Source organism: Spea bombifrons, chromosome 11 (genome assembly GCF_027358695.1).
Source record: "Spea bombifrons isolate aSpeBom1 chromosome 11, aSpeBom1.2.pri, whole genome shotgun sequence".
NCBI classification, from domain to species: Eukaryota; Metazoa; Chordata; class Amphibia; order Anura; family Pelobatidae; genus Spea; species Spea bombifrons.
In genome coordinates this window covers 37,783,995-37,799,943 of record NC_071097.1, presented here as the reverse complement: position 1 = coordinate 37,799,943, position 15,949 = coordinate 37,783,995, and the positions used below count along the sequence as shown (strand labels likewise).

The 15,949-nt window shown below is 44.7% G+C and overlaps 1 protein-coding gene across 1 annotated transcript; it reads right to left on the bottom strand.

Moving 5' to 3' along the window:
* Nucleotides 1-946: 946 nt before the first annotated feature.
* RGS10 (regulator of G protein signaling 10) lies at nt 947-14,948 on the bottom strand. The gene is made up of 5 exons (XM_053450365.1): nt 14,785-14,948; nt 10,375-10,493; nt 4,390-4,476; nt 3,370-3,513; nt 947-1,537 (listed from the first exon to the last, which is right to left on the bottom strand). Exons 1-5 carry the CDS (start codon nt 14,831-14,833, stop codon nt 1,394-1,396), a joined length of 543 nt encoding a protein of 180 aa, XP_053306340.1. The 5' UTR covers nt 14,834-14,948; the 3' UTR covers nt 947-1,393.
* Nucleotides 14,949-15,949: the final 1,001 nt, after the last annotated feature.

Genomic DNA, 15,949 nt, shown 5'->3' with positions numbered 1-15,949 from the left:
CAGGTTCCCCGAGAAGGAAGCTTCAGGTGTAGAACTTCCCCCTATGATGGCCTCTGGGGCATTTTGTCTTGAAACAGGACAGGTGTCTATCCTGAGGGGTCTGGAGTCTAAACTGCAGCGGTCACCCCTCCAGAGGGGCAGTTTGGGGCTACTTTCATGAACCTCTGAGGGGTAGGTGAGCTCCCACCCTTCCCTGGCATCTGCCCTCATTATATGTCACTCAGGGCTTTCTTCCCCTTTGTCATAAAGTCCCCCAGGCTGCTAGTCTGACCTGTCCTCACTCAATGAGTGTGAGATAAAGAGCCGCCAGATTCACACGGAGGACAGTGCTGGACGGATAAATGAACAAATGGATGGAGGGATAAAGAAATGAATGAACCAATGGGTGGAGGGATAAAGAAAAATGAACCAATGGATAGAGGGCTAAAGAAATGAACGAACCAATGGAAGGAGGGATAAAGAAATGAATGAACCAATGGATGGAGGGATAAAGAAATGAATGAACCAATGGATAGAGGGTTAATGAAATGAATGAACCAATGGATAGAGAGATAAAGAAATGAATCAACCAATGGATGGAGGGATAAAGAAATGAATGAACTAATGGATCGAGGGCTAAAGAAATGAATGAACCAATGGATGGAGGGATAAAGAAATGAATGAACCAATGGATGGAGGGATAAAGAAATGAATGAATGGAAAGACTGATCAGCGATTTTCAGCCCAACCATTTGAACTCGTTTACGGGGCAGACACTGCTCCCAACCACAATAACCGACGCAAGAGTGAATTATACCCCCGGCTCGCAACGGGGGGGGGGATTCTGAGCGTCGCCCAAACCCAGTTTTACCCCTCTGAGAATTACCGCCTGCGCCGTAACATTTCATTTAAAGTCAACACTGTTTTCTGTAATTTGTAAAATTATTATTGTCATCTGTTAAAAAAAAAATTATGAAAGAGAGAAAGTTCAGCTTTTTTTAAAAGATTTTTTTAATAAAAACCCCATAAAAGCCCCTCTCCTGTTTGGTCCTCCTCCCGTCTGTGTCACCCGAGGTGATGGGAGTTATTGTCTTCTGATATCCTCAGATTTGAAGTATTTGGCCACAGGCGTCTCTTTAATTGCCCCACGTTTGGGATACTCTGCAACAGATGACACCCTGGCTGGGTCCTTCCTGGGCTTCCTCAGCCAGGTTGCTGGGTGCTACTGAGTTCAGTCTCCATAGAAACATCACCAGGGACCCCCCAACTATGCTACAAAGTATCAGAATGAGAAAAAATAGGTAAAAAAGCAACATTGATCTCGGTGTGGAAATGGTTTCATGGCGGGTTTTGGCTTCCGCTGGTGCTCCCCGTGACGCCGTCGGGGGCCCCCTGTCCACGCGTGGGGCAGATTTCACGTGTTGTAGATTCTGGAGGCGCGTTTCGCTGCCGTCTCTCCAGCTCCGGGGCCGTCGCTCTCCTCGGACGCCTGGAGCTCGAGGAACGTCTGCGACTTCAGGAAGCGGCTGTAGCTGTCGTATCTCATGAGGTTGAAGATCTATGTGAGAGAGAGACCGCCGAGGTGAATGAGTTCCCTCTGAGGGTCTCCGGGGGGTAATATCTGGGTCAGCTGACTTATCTAGGGCTTCTGGGGTAAATCTCAGGGAGTCCTTGGTCTAATCTTACCCCAGCAGCCATTCTGTATGCGGAGTCACCCTAATGCTGTTAACGCGCAGCCACTGCTTTATCCCCCCCCCGCGCAGCCACTGCTTTACCAACCCCCCCCGCGCAGCCACTGCTTTACCCCCCCCGCGCAGCCACTGCTTTACCCCCCGGCGCAGCCACTGCTTTACCCCCCCACGCAGTCACTACTTTATCCCCCCACGCAGTCACTGCTTTACCCCCCCGCGCAGCCATTGCTTTACCCCCCACGCAGTCACTACTTTACCCCCCCGCGCAGCCACTGCTTTACCCCCCCGCGCAGCCACTGCTTTACCCCCCACGCAGTCACTACTTTACCCCCCCGCGCAGCCACTGCTTTACCCCCCACGCAGTCACTACTTTACCCCCCCGCACAGCCACTGCTTTACCCCCCACGCAGTCACTGCTTTACCCCCCACGCAGTCACTGCTTTACCCCCCCACGCAGTCACTACTTTATCCCCCCACGCAGTCACTGCTTTACCCCCCGGCGCAGCCACTGCTTTACCCCCCACGCAGTCACTACTTTATCCCCCCACGCAGCCACTGCTTTACCCCCCCACGCAGTCACTACTTTATCCCCCCACGCAGTCACTGCTTTACCCCCCACGCAGTCACTACTTTATCCCCCCACGCAGTCACTGCTTTACCCCCCACGCAGTCACTGCTTTACCCCCCCGCGCAGCCACTGCTTTACCCCCCTCCCGCGAGGCCACTGCTTTACCCCCCCGCGCAGCCACTGCTTTACCCCCCGGCGCAGCCACTGCTTTACCCCCCACGCAGTCACTACTTTACCCCCCCGCGCAGCCACTGCTTTACCCCCCACGCAGTCACTGCTTTACCCCCCGGCGCAGCCACTGCTTTACCCCCCCACGCAGTCACTACTTTATCCCCCCACGCAGTCACTACTTTACCCCCCCCACACAGCCACTGCTTTACCCCCCCGCGCAGCCACTGCTTTACCCCCCACGCAGTCACTGCTTTACCCCCCCTGCGCAGCCACTGCTTTACCCCCCACGCAGTCACTGCTTTACCCCCCCACGCAGTCACTACTTTACCCCCCCCGCGCAGCCACTGCTTTACCCCCCCGCGCAGCCACTGCTTTACCCCCCCGCGCAGTCACTGCTTTACCCCCCCACGCAGTCACTACTTTACCCCCCCCGCGCAGCCACTGCTTTACCCCCCCGCGCAGCCACTGCTTTACCCCCCCGCGCAGCCACTGCTTTACCCCCCACGCAGCCACTGCTTTACCCCCCGCGCAGCCACTGCTTTACCCCCCGCGCAGCCACTGCTTTACCCCCCACGCAGTCACTGCTTTACCCCCCGGCGCAGCCACTGCTTTACCCCCCCACGCAGTCACTGCTTTACCCCCCCACGCAGTCACTACTTTACCCCCCCCGCGCAGCCACTGCTTTACCCCCGCTGTACAGAGGGCACAAGTTACACCAAAGTCATAGAAGCCTTGCAGACGCGCTAAGCCATGTCACACGCATGTGCGAGAACGGCGGAGGAGCCCGACTTAAAGGGACATGAACCAGGATCACAAAACAACAACACGCCACGAGCCAGAAGCAAAGCAGGAACCCTCCAGTGCCCGACCCCCTAAAGACCATCACTCCCATCATGCTCACCCTATACATTATCTCTCTTAGCTCTCTATATAACAAGGTTCTAGACTCAGGATCCTTACCTGTTCCTGCAGCTTCTGGAACATGAGGGGGTGCGGATCCTCCAGCATCTTCGCGCTGATCCTCGACTGACCCTCCACGTTGACCTGTGACGCCGACTTGCTGGACAGGAAGGTCACGAAGATCTCCTGCGCCTTCTTCTGCATCTGAGACGAGAAGAAGCAGGAAAAGCGGATTCACTCGATCCCGAGCGGGTCCAGAACCGACTCCCACGCAGACCTTGTTTATCCAGCTATGACTCCCCACCTGAACTCAAGCACGGCAACTGCAAACACAATGTACTACCACGGCACGTCACACTCAGGAGACCACAAAACGGAGTCAGGGATGTCTAGAGGTGTCTATATAGAGACCCACTTAGTGGCAGAGGAGATCATGATGAGTTGTCACCAATGGTTCTCGCCTGGGGTGGCCCGTGGTCTACGGTAAGATGTGGCCCTCCAGAACTTGGTGGCCGGGGGTTTCTAGCGGATCCCCTCGGTGTCCTCCGGCCTCTCGCTACGATTTTGGGTTTAAATTCAATCACCATTAAAAGTTCAGACTGTCCACAAACACCCATAATGGCAGCCAGATACCCCTGCTTGAGCACAGGTGACTGATTCATGGACTTTCTCTTTTAACCATTAATCAGACACAAAGTGATTACATTTTAATATTTTTGTTGAATTTGCAATATTTCAGGTTTTTTAAGACATCGGTCCTGAGGGTGCTGAGGGGGACGCGCGGGTGCTGAGGGGGGACGCGCGGGTGCTGAGGGGGGACGCGCGGGTTCTGAGGGGGGACGCGCGGGTGCTGAGGGGGGACGTGCGGGTGCTGAGGGGACAGGAAGGAGGAAGCCGTTCCCGGTACATCTCAGGAGCCCAAATCACTCAATCGCCGTAAATACCCGAAACGCACAAAGTATCTAAAAAATACTCAAAACAGGAAAGTCAGCACAGCGTCTGACCCGGGATTACTGGAACTCCTGCAGCGTGGATACTTTGTAACGGACACAGAGTGTGGCCCCTGGGCCCCGGACCCACCTGCTCTTTATCTTGCGTGGTCTTGAAGTCTTCGCACGCCAACCAGAAGAGCAAATTCTCCTCGCTGAACTCCTTCTTCAGAAAATCCTGAGAAAGGAAACGACAGAAATGATGGAGGGTCCAAGAAACCCGCGGAGGGATGGGGGCCACAGAGGGGTCCTTACGGGGCCACATCCAGGCCGTCCGTACCAGATACCTTCATCTTTCCTGCTCCTATCACTAAACGTATAAAGCTCCGAACCCTCGCGATGGGGTCCTTACACGACCCGCCACCTCTATCTGCCCCGGCGAGGGCCACACGCAGGTCGCTGAACGGAGTCTGACGCAGAACCGACCAATACAGACGTTTTACCAGCAACCGGAGAAGAACATCACCCGGGAACCCCTGAGTCATTTTACTAAAACTGCCACAAAAAAAAAAAAGATGGCGCAGAGAGGACGTCACGAAAATATTTCAGCCTCCTAATAGATTGTAAGCTCCTGGGCGCAGGGCCCTCTCTTCCTCTTCTACCAAAATCTATTATTGTTCATTTTCTCTCTCCCCTCATGGTAACAGCGCCACGGCATCTGCTGCCGATATATCAATTAAATGATAAGGTTCCTCTCTAATCCAGGGAGAGAAACCCGTTTCTTGCATTGAGAACATCGAGTGACGTTTATTGAGGCCCCCGACGCGTCCCGTCGAGATACGTGATAAAAATATTTCCGTCACACGATGAGATCACATGATGTCACAGACGTGGCGAGGGCCCGGGAGCGAGTTTTATGCTCCCTGCGGAATCCAAATCTTCCGGGTGAGGAAATATTGGGCCAAAAATAAAAAACTAAAGAGAGAGAAATATTTTGGGTGGAAAATGTGATTTCTGACCCTACACGCCGAGGGCCAAAAATCATCATCCTCGAGACGCCGCCATGATTCTCTTCAAGGGACAGTCGTGGACAGTGTTTCAGGGGCCAGTGGGACAGGTTGTGGCTTCCATGTCGGCCCCGGGGTCGGGGTAAATGGAAGGGCGGGGGGCATTTCATATTTTTTCCCTTATTCCTTGGACGTGAACTATGACATAAAAAACATAAAACCTGATTTATTGTCACTATGTAAAGGGTTAAAATATAATTGAAATGCAATAAAAGCATTTTCACAGCTTTTAATAATAAAATAATTATGTAATCACCATGGCAACCGGTGGCATATTCCATTTGACATGTTGGGGGGGTATTTCTAGAGACACCAGAGATGCAAAAGAGTATTTGTTGATTTATATAGCGCTTCTACATTCCACAGCGCAGTACAATCAGTTCCAAATATACTGTATAGACAAAAAAACATTAAGAAAAAGAAAAAAAAACACCCAAAACAGCCATGAACGGTAAGCAAAACGGCGCAAAATTCCTCAAACATCTGAACCGGGAGCCGCAGACAGATTCGGATCAAAGAGGTTAAAACAAAGTTATTTCCAATGAAAGGAAGTTCGTTCCTGAAGATAAATATTTTCTTTATGCGGCTGACATGTTTACAGTTCATAATATTTACGGAATATCGTGTATTCAAACCCAAAATCCCATGCTGCACATCTGAAAATCTGCTCCTGTCCCCCCCCCGAAAGAACAGATTAGGGTGATGATGTCACCAAATGTCCATAACCATAAATCACTTCTTGATTTTTACATTCGCAACAGTTTTATTGAAACGTTTGTACCCAAAAAATACTAATTGACTAATCCCGTTCCTGTATATTCCTCATATTATATATTATATACTCCCCGGCCGTATAACTAATCCCGTCCTTATAACCCGTTATATCCTGTATATTCCTCATATTATATATTATATACTCCCCGGCCGTATAACTAATCCCGTCCTTATAACCCGTTATATCCTGTATATTCCTCATATTATATATTATATACTCCCCGGCCGTATAACTAATCCCATCCTTATAACCCGTTATATCCCTGTATATTCCTCACATTATATATTATATACTCTCCCCCGTATAACTAATCCCGTCTTTATAATCCGTTATATCCTGTATATTCCTCATATTATATATTATATACTCTCCGGCCGTATAAATAATCCCATCCTTATAACCCGTTATATCCTGTATATTCCTCATATTATATATTATATATTCTCCCCCGTATAACTAATCCCGTCCTTATAACCCGTTATATCCTGTATATTCCTCATATTATATATTATATACTCTCCGGCCGTATAACTAATCCCGTCCTTATAACCCGTTATATCCTGTATATTCCTCATATTATATATTATATACTCTCCCCCCGTATAACTAATCCCGTCTTTATAACCCGTTATAGCCTGTATATTCCTCATACTATATATTATATACTCTCCCCCGTATAACTAATCCCGTCCTTATAACCCGTTATATCCTGTATATTCCTCATATTATATATTATATACTCTCCGGCCGTATAACTAATCCCGTCCTTATAACCCGTTATATCCTGTATATTCCTCATATTATATATTATATACCCCCCCGTATAACTAATCCCGTCCTTATAACCCGTTATATCCTGTATATTCCTCATATTATATATTATATACTCTCCAGCCGTATAACTAATCCCGTCCTTATAACCCGTTATATCCCTGTATATTCCTCATATTATATATTATATACTCTCCGGCCGTATAACTAATCCCGTCCTTATAACCCGTTATATCCTGTATATTCCTCATATTATATATTATATACTCTCCGGCCGTATAACTAATCCCGTCCTTATAACCCGTTATATCCCTGTATATTCCTCATATTATATATTATATACTCTCCCCCGTATAACTAATCCCGTCCTTATAACCCGTTATATCCCTGTATATTCCTCATATTATATATTATATACTCTCCCGCCGTATAACTAATCCCGTCCTTATAACCCGTTATATCCCTGTATATTCCTCATATTATATATTATATACTCTCCGGCCGTATAACTAATCCCATCCTTATAACCCGTTATATCCCTGTATATTCCTCATATTATATACTCTCCAGCCGTATAACTAATCCCGTCCTTATAACCCGTTATATCCTGTATATTCCTCATATTATATATTATATACTCTCCGGCCGTATAACTAATCCCATCCTTATAACCCGTTATATCCCTGTATATTCCTCATATTATATATTATATACTCTCCCCCCGTATAACTAACCCCGTCCTTATAACCCGTTATATGCCTGTATATTCCTCATATTATATATTATATACTCTCCGGCTGTATAACTAATCCCGCCCTTATAACCCGTTATATCCTGTATATTCCTCATATTATATATTATATACTCTCCGGCTGTATAACTAATCCCGTCCTTATAACCCGTTATATCCCTGTATATTCCTCATATTATATATTATATACTATCCGGCCGTATAACTAATCCCGTCCTTATAACCCGTTATATCCTGTATATTCCTCATATTATATATTATATACTCTCCGGCCGTATAACTAATCTCGTCCTTATAACCCGTTATATCCTGTATATTCCTCATATTATATATTATATACTCTCCAGCCGTATAACTAATCCCGTCCTTATAACCCGTTATATGCCTGTATATTCCTCATATTATATATTATATACTCTCCGGCTGTATAACTAATCCCGTCCTTATAACCCGTTATATCCTGTATATTCCTCATATTATATATTATATACTCTCCCCCGTATAACTAATCCCGTCCTTATAACCCGTTATATCCCTGTATATTCCTCATATTATATATTATATACTCTCCGGCCGTATAACTAATCCCGTCCTTATAACCCGTTATATCCTGTATATTCCTCATATTATATATTATATACTCTCCGGCTGTATAACTAATCCCGTCCTTATAACCCGTTATATCCCTGTATATTCCTCATATTATATATTATATACTCTCCGGCCGTATAACTAATCCCGTCCTTATAACCCGTTATATCCTGTATATTCCTCATATAATATATCATATACCCTCCGCCCGTATAACTAATCCCATCCTTATAACCCGTTATATCCTGTATATTCCTCATATTATATATTATATACTCTCCGGCCGTATAACTAATCCCGCCCTTATAAACCGTTATATCCTGTATATTCCTCATATTATATATTATATACTCTCCCCCGTATAACTAACCCCGTCCTTATAACCCGTTATATCCCTGTATATTCCTCATATTATATATTTTATACTCTCCCCCCATATAACTAATCCCATCCTTATAACCCGTTATATCCTGTATATTCCTCATATTATATTTTATATACTCTCCCCCCGTATAACTAATCCCGTCCTTATAACCCGTTATATCCTGTATATTCCTCATATTATATATTATATACTCTCCCCCCATATAACTAATCCCGTCCTTATAACCAGTTATATCCTGTATATTCCTTATATTATATTTTATATACTCTCCGGCCGTATAACTAATCCCATCCTTATAACCCGTTATATCCTGTATATTCCTCATATTATATATTATATACTCTCCCCCCATATAACTAATCCCGTCCTTATAACCAGTTATATCCTGTATATTCCTTATATTATATTTTATATACTCTCCGGCCGTATAACTAATCCCATCCTTATAACCAGTTATATCCTGTATATTCCTTATATTATATTTTATATACTCTCCGGCCGTATAACTAATCCCGTCCTTATAACCCGTTATATCCCTGTATATTCCTCATATTATATATTATATACTCTCCGGCCGTATAACTAATCCCGTCCTTATAACCCGTTATATCCCTGTATATTCCTCATATTATATATTATATACTCTCCCCCGTATATCTAATCCTGTCCTTATAACCCGTTATATCCTGTATATTCCTCATATTATATATTATATACTCTCCGGCCGTATAATAATCCCGTCCTTATAACCCGGTATATCCTGTATATTCCTCATATTATATATTATATACTCTCCGGCCGTATAACTAATCCCGTCCTTATAACCCGTTATATCCTGTATATTCCTCATATTATATATTATATATTCTCCCCCGTATAACTAATCCCGTCCTTATAACCCGTTATATCCTGTATATTCCTCATATTATATATTATATATTCTCCCCCGTATAACTAATCCCGTCCTTATAACCCGTTATATCCCTGTATATTCCTCATATTATATATTATATACTCTCCGGCCGTATAACTAATCCCGTCCTTATAACCCGTTATATCCTGTATATTCCTCATATTATATATTATATACTCTCCCCCCGTATAACTAATCCCGTCCTTATAACCCGTTATATCCTGTATATTCCTCATATTATATATTATATACTCTCCCCCGTATAACTAATCCCGTCCTTATAACCCGTTATACCCTGTATATTCCTCATATTATATATTATATACTCTCCCCCCATATAACTAATCCCGTCCTTATAACCCGTTATATCCCTGTATATTCCTCATATTATATATTATATACTCTCCGGCCGTATAACTAATCCCGTCCTTATAACCCGTTATATCCTGTATATTCCTCATATTATATATTATATACTCTCCCCCCGTATAACTAATCCCGTCCTTATAACCCGTTATATCCTGTATATTCCTCATATTATATATTATATACTCTCCGGGCGTATAACTAATCCCATCCTTATAACCCGTTATATCCTGTATATTCCTCATATTATATATTATATATTCTCCCCCCGTATAACTAATCCCGTCCTTATAACCCGTTATATCCTGAATATTCCTCATATTATATATTATATACTCTCCGGCCCGTATAACTAATCCCGTCTTTATAACCCGTTATATGCTGTATATTCCTCATATTATATATTATATACTCTCCCCCCATATAACTAATCCCATCCTTATAACCCGTTATATCCAGCAGTAATGTTGCGCAGGTCGCCTTGTATAATGCTGCAGCATATGATGTCATCACTCACTGTGAACTCAGCGACTCCTCGCGGATCCGCCAACAAACTGTCCAGAGATGTTGCCCACTTCTGGGTTCCCTTCTGTTCCTGGTCCGCGGCGAAGACAGAGCCGTCACTGCCGTGAATTTCTGTCGGGGAAAAAAAGCCGGATTCGTTAGACGGCAGCCGGGAGTCTCGAGAGAAAGTGTCCCGGAATATGTGTTATTATTATTTATATATCGCCGTCATACTCCGCAGCGCTGTACAATGTGTTATTATTATTTACCGTATATATCGCCGTCATACTCCGCAGCGCTGTACAATGAGTGTTATTATTATTTATATATCGCTGTCATACTCCGCAGCGCTGTACAATGTGTATTATTATTATTTATATATCGCCGCCATACTCCGCAGCGCTGTACAATGTGTTATTATTATTATTTATATATCGCCGTCATACTCCGCAGCGCTGTACAATGTGTGTTATTATTATTTATATATCGCCGTCATACTCCGCAGCGCTGTACAATGTGTGCTATTATTATATATATATCGCCGTCATACTCCGCAGCGCTGTACAATGTGTGTTATTATTATTTATATATCGCCGTCATACTCCGCAGCGCTGTACAATGTGTGTTATTATTATTTATATATCGCCGTCATACTCCGCAGCGCTGTACAATGTGTTATTATTAATTATATATCGCCGTCATACTCGGCAGCGCTGTACAATGTGTTATTATTATTTATATATCGCCGTCATACTCCGCAGCGCTGTACAATGTGTTATTATTATTTATATATCGCCGTCATACTCCACAGCGCTGCACAATGTGTGTTATTATTATTTATATATCGCCGTCATACTCCGCAGCGCTGTACAATGTGTTATTATTATTTATATATCGCCGTCATACTCCGCAGCGCTGTACAATGTGTGTTATTATTATTATATATATCGCCGTCATACTCCGCAGCGCTGTACAATGTGTGTTATTATTATTATTTATATATCGCCGTCATACTCCGCAGCGCTGTACAATGTGTGTTATTATTATTTATATATCGCCGTCATACTCCGCAGCGTTGTACAATGTGTGTTATTATTATCTATATATCGCCGTCATACTCCACAGCGCTGTACAATGTGTGTTATTATTATTTTTATATCGCCGTCATACTCGGCAGCGCTGTACAATGTGTGTTATTATTATTATTTATATATCGCCGTCATACTCCGCAGCGCTGTACAATGTGTGTTATTATTATTATTTATATATCGCCGTCATACTCCGCAGCGCTGTACAATGTGTTATTATTATTTATATATCGCCGTCATACTCCGCAGCGCTGTACAATGTGTTATTATTATTTATATATCGCCGTCATACTCCGCAGCGCTGTACAATGTGTGTTATTATTATTTATATATCGCCGTCATACTCCGCAGCGCTGTACAATGTGTGTTATTATTATTTATATATCGCTGTCATACTCCGCAGCGCTGTACAATGTGTTATTAGTATTATTTATATATCGCCGTCATACTCCGCAGCGCTGTACAATGTGTTATTATTATTTATATATCGCCGTCATACTCCGCAGCGCTGTACAATGTGTTATTATTATTATTTATATATCGCCGTCATACTCCGCAGCGCTGTACAATGTGTTATTATTATTTATATATCGCCGTCATACTCCGCAGCGCTGTACAATGTGTTATTATTATTATTTATATATCGCCGTCATACTCCGCAGCGCTGTACAATGTGTGTTATTATTTATATATCGCCGTCATACTCCGCAGCGCTGTACAATGTGTTATTATTATTTATATATCGCCGTCATACTCCGCAGCGCTGTACAATGTGTGTTATTATTATTTATATATCGCCCTCATACTCCGCAGCGCTGTACAATGTGTGTTATTATTATTTATATATCGCCCTCATACTCCGCAGCGCTGTACAATGTGTGTTATTATTATTTATATATCGCCGTCATACTCCGCAGCGCTGTACAATGTGTTATTATTATTTATATATCGCCGTCATACTCCGCAGCGCTGTACAATGTGTGTTATTATTATTATTTATATATCGCCGTCATACTCCGCAGCGCTGTACAATGTGTGTTATTATTATTTATATATCGCTGTCATACTCCGCAGCGCTGTACAATGTGTGTTATTATTATTTATATATCGCCGTCATACTCCGCAGCGCTGTACAATGTGTTATTATATATATATATCGCCCTCATACTCTGCAATGTACAATGGGTAAAGAAAACATAACACTGAATCATAGAATTTGCCGGCAGATCAGACCCATTCAGTCGTTGCACAGAAATGAAGCCGAAGCTTCCTGATAGCCGTGACTCGAGGTTCTTGCGCAGGATTATGACTCACAGAGGCCGGCGTCTCATTCCAGCATAAAACACGATGAGTGCAGGGCGAGCACACGCATGTTCATGCTCGTCCCGTCATGACAGGTGGAGGAGCCTCAGCAATGCAGAACTGATCAACGCGCGAAATAATATTGAAAATACTTTTCTGAAACACAACTCCTATCTCAGCCACGCATTTTTGCTGCATGAAACATGTCCTGCAACTATACATCATACAGGGCATCTCTCTGATTTAACTATACATCATACAGGGCATCTCTCTGATTTAACTGTACATCATACAGGGCATCTCTCTGATGTATCTATACATTATACAGGGGCCGGTCACTGATTTATCTATACATTATACAGGGGGCCGGTCACTGATTTATCTATACATTATACAGGGGCCGGTCACTGATTTATCTATACATTATACAGGGGCCGGTCACTGATTTATCTATACATTATACAGGGGGCCGGTCACTGATTTATCTATACATTATACAGGGGCCGGTCACTGATTTATCTATACATTATACAGGGGCCGGTCACTGATTTATCTATACATTATACAGGGGCCGGTCACTGATTTATCTATACATTATACAGGGGCCGGTCACTGATTTATCTATACATTATACAGAGGGCCGGTCACTGATTTATCTATACATTATACAGGGGGCCGGCTCACTGATTTATCTATACATTATACAGGGGGCCGGTCACTGATTTATCTATACATTATACAGGGGCCAGTCACTGATTTATCTATACATTATACAGGGGGGGCCGGTCACTGATTTATCTATACATTATACAGGGGGGGCCGGTCACTGATTTATCTATACATTATACAGGGGCCGGTCACTGATTTATCTATACATTATACAGGGGCCCCAGCTCTTTGATTTAACATTATATGGGGCACTTCTTGGGGCCGGTCTGTATAACGTGCAGTAAATATAGAGGGATTTTAACTCTCCTGCAGGGGGGCTGTCTACCTGTCTACGCATCTGTTTATTATTATTATTATTATACAGCCCTACGCATCACACTGTTTATTATTATTATTATTATTATTATACAGCCCTACGCATCACACTGTTTATTATTATTATTATTATTATTATTATACAGCCCTACGCATCACACTGTTTATTATTATTATTATTATACAGCCCTACGCATCACACTGTTTATTATTATTATTATTATTATTATTATTATACAGCCCTACGCATCACACTGTTTATTATTATTATTATTATTATTATTATTATTATACAGCCCTACGCATCACACTGTTTATTATTATTATTATTATTATTATTATTATTATTATACAGCCCTACGCATCACACTGTTTATTATTATCATTATTATACAGCCCTACGCATCACACTGTTTATTATTATTATTATTATTATCATTATTATACAGCCCTACGCATCACACTGTTTATTATTATTATTATTATTATTATTATTATACAGCCCTACGCATCACACTGTTTATTATTATTATTATTATTATTATTATTATTATACAGCCCTACGCATCACACTGTTTATTATTATTATTATTATTATTATTATTATTATTATACAGCCCTACGCATCACACTGTTTATTATTATCATTATTATACAGCCCTACGCATCACACTGTTTATTATTATTATTAGTAATAATTATTAGTAATATTAGTTGTATTATATATATTTATAAATATAACGTGATAAAAAAATAAAACTCCAGGAAGTTTTTGTGGAGAATCGGATCGGATTAGAATTTATATAATAAACAAATAAAAAAAACAATCTTCTAAAAGCATCAATGAAACCGTCATCAGTTTTTGCTCAGAAATCCTGCATAAGCCCCCAGAGGGTAGGTGATCCCAGCTGTGGAGGGCAAGGGTGGCACAGGGGTACTTACGCCCATCACAGGCAAAACACCGGTCAATCCCACCTAATATCACCTGGATAATGCCCCTGGGGGTACCTGTAGGCAGCGAGGGGGTATTAATGGGGGCTGCTCCTTACCTGAAGGTGGCCTCTTCCTGCTCAGCCTGCTGACTGCCCGGGTGAACATGTCTTGCAAGGAGAAGGGGCACCAAGTGTATTCTGATTGCCCCCTGGGGTATTCTTTCGACCCTCTTGTGTGACCTGAGCCTCTGGAGTGGTCTTTCTCCTAAGGGCTGGAGGCTGAGTCCCTCTCCCTGCCGGGGCTGGAGGCTGAGTCCCTCTCCCTGCTGGGGCTGGAGGCTGAGTCCCTCTCCCTGCTGCTGGGGCTGGAGGCTGAGTCCCTCTCCCTGCCGGGGCTGGAGGCTGAGTCCCTCTCCCTGCTGGGGCTGGAGGCTGAGTCCCTCTCCCTGCTGCTGGGACTGGAGGCTGAGTCCCTCTCCCTGCTGCCGGGGCTGGAGGCTGAGTCCCTCTCCCTGCTGCCGGGGCTGGAGGCTGAGTCCCTCTCCCTGCTGCCGGGGCTGGAGGCTGAGTCCCTCTCCCTGCCGGGGCTGGAGGCTGAGTCCCTCTCCCTGCTGCCGGGACTGGAGGCTGAGTCCCTCTCCCTGCTGCCGGGGCTGGAGGCTGAGTCCCTCTCCCTGCCGGGGCTGGAGGCTGAGTCCCTCTCCCTGCCGGGGCTGGAGGCTGAGTCCCTCTCCCTGCCGGGGTTGGAGGCTGAGTCCCTCTCCCTGCTGCCGGGGCTGGAGGCTGAGTCCCTCTCCCTGCTGCCGGGGCTGGAGGCTGAGTCCCTCTCCCTGCTGGGGCTGGAGGCTGAGTCCCTCTCCCTGCCGGGGCTGGAGGCTGAGTCCCTCTCCCTGCCGGGGCTGGAGGCTGAGTCCCTCTCCCTGCCGGGGTTGGAGGCTGAGTCCCTCTCCCTGGTGGGGCTGGAGGCTGAGTCCCTCTCCCTGCCGGGGCTGGAGGCTGAGTCCCTCTCCCTGCTGGGGCTGGAGGCTGATTCTCTCTCCCTGCCGGGGCTGGAGGCTGAGTCCCTCTCCTTGCTGGGACTGGAGGCTGAGTCCCTCTCCCTGGTGGGACTGGAGGCTGAGTCCCTCTCCTTGCTGGGACTGGAGGCTGAGTCCCTCTCCCTGCCGGTACTGGAGGCTGAGTCCCTCTCCCTGCTGGGGCTGGAGGCTGAGTCCCTCTCCCTGCTGCTGGGGCTGGAGGCTGAGTCCCTCTCCCTGGTGGGGCTGGAGGCTGAGTCCCTCTC

What these genes read in the sequence shown, in the direction of transcription:
- RGS10 (XM_053450365.1), bottom strand. Translation starts at nt 14,833, where the DNA reads ATGTTCACCCGGGCAGTCAGCAGGCTGAGCAGGAAGAGGCCACCTTCA. An exon ending in CAGGAAGAGGCCACCTTCAG is followed by an intron (nt 10,494 to 14,784) that starts GTAAGGAGCAGC and finishes TTTCCCCGACAG; the next exon opens with AAATTCACGGCAGTGACGGC. An exon ending in CCACGCAAGATAAAGAGCAG is followed by an intron (nt 3,514 to 4,389) that starts GTGGGTCCGGGG and finishes TTCTCGTCTCAG; the next exon opens with ATGCAGAAGAAGGCGCAGGA.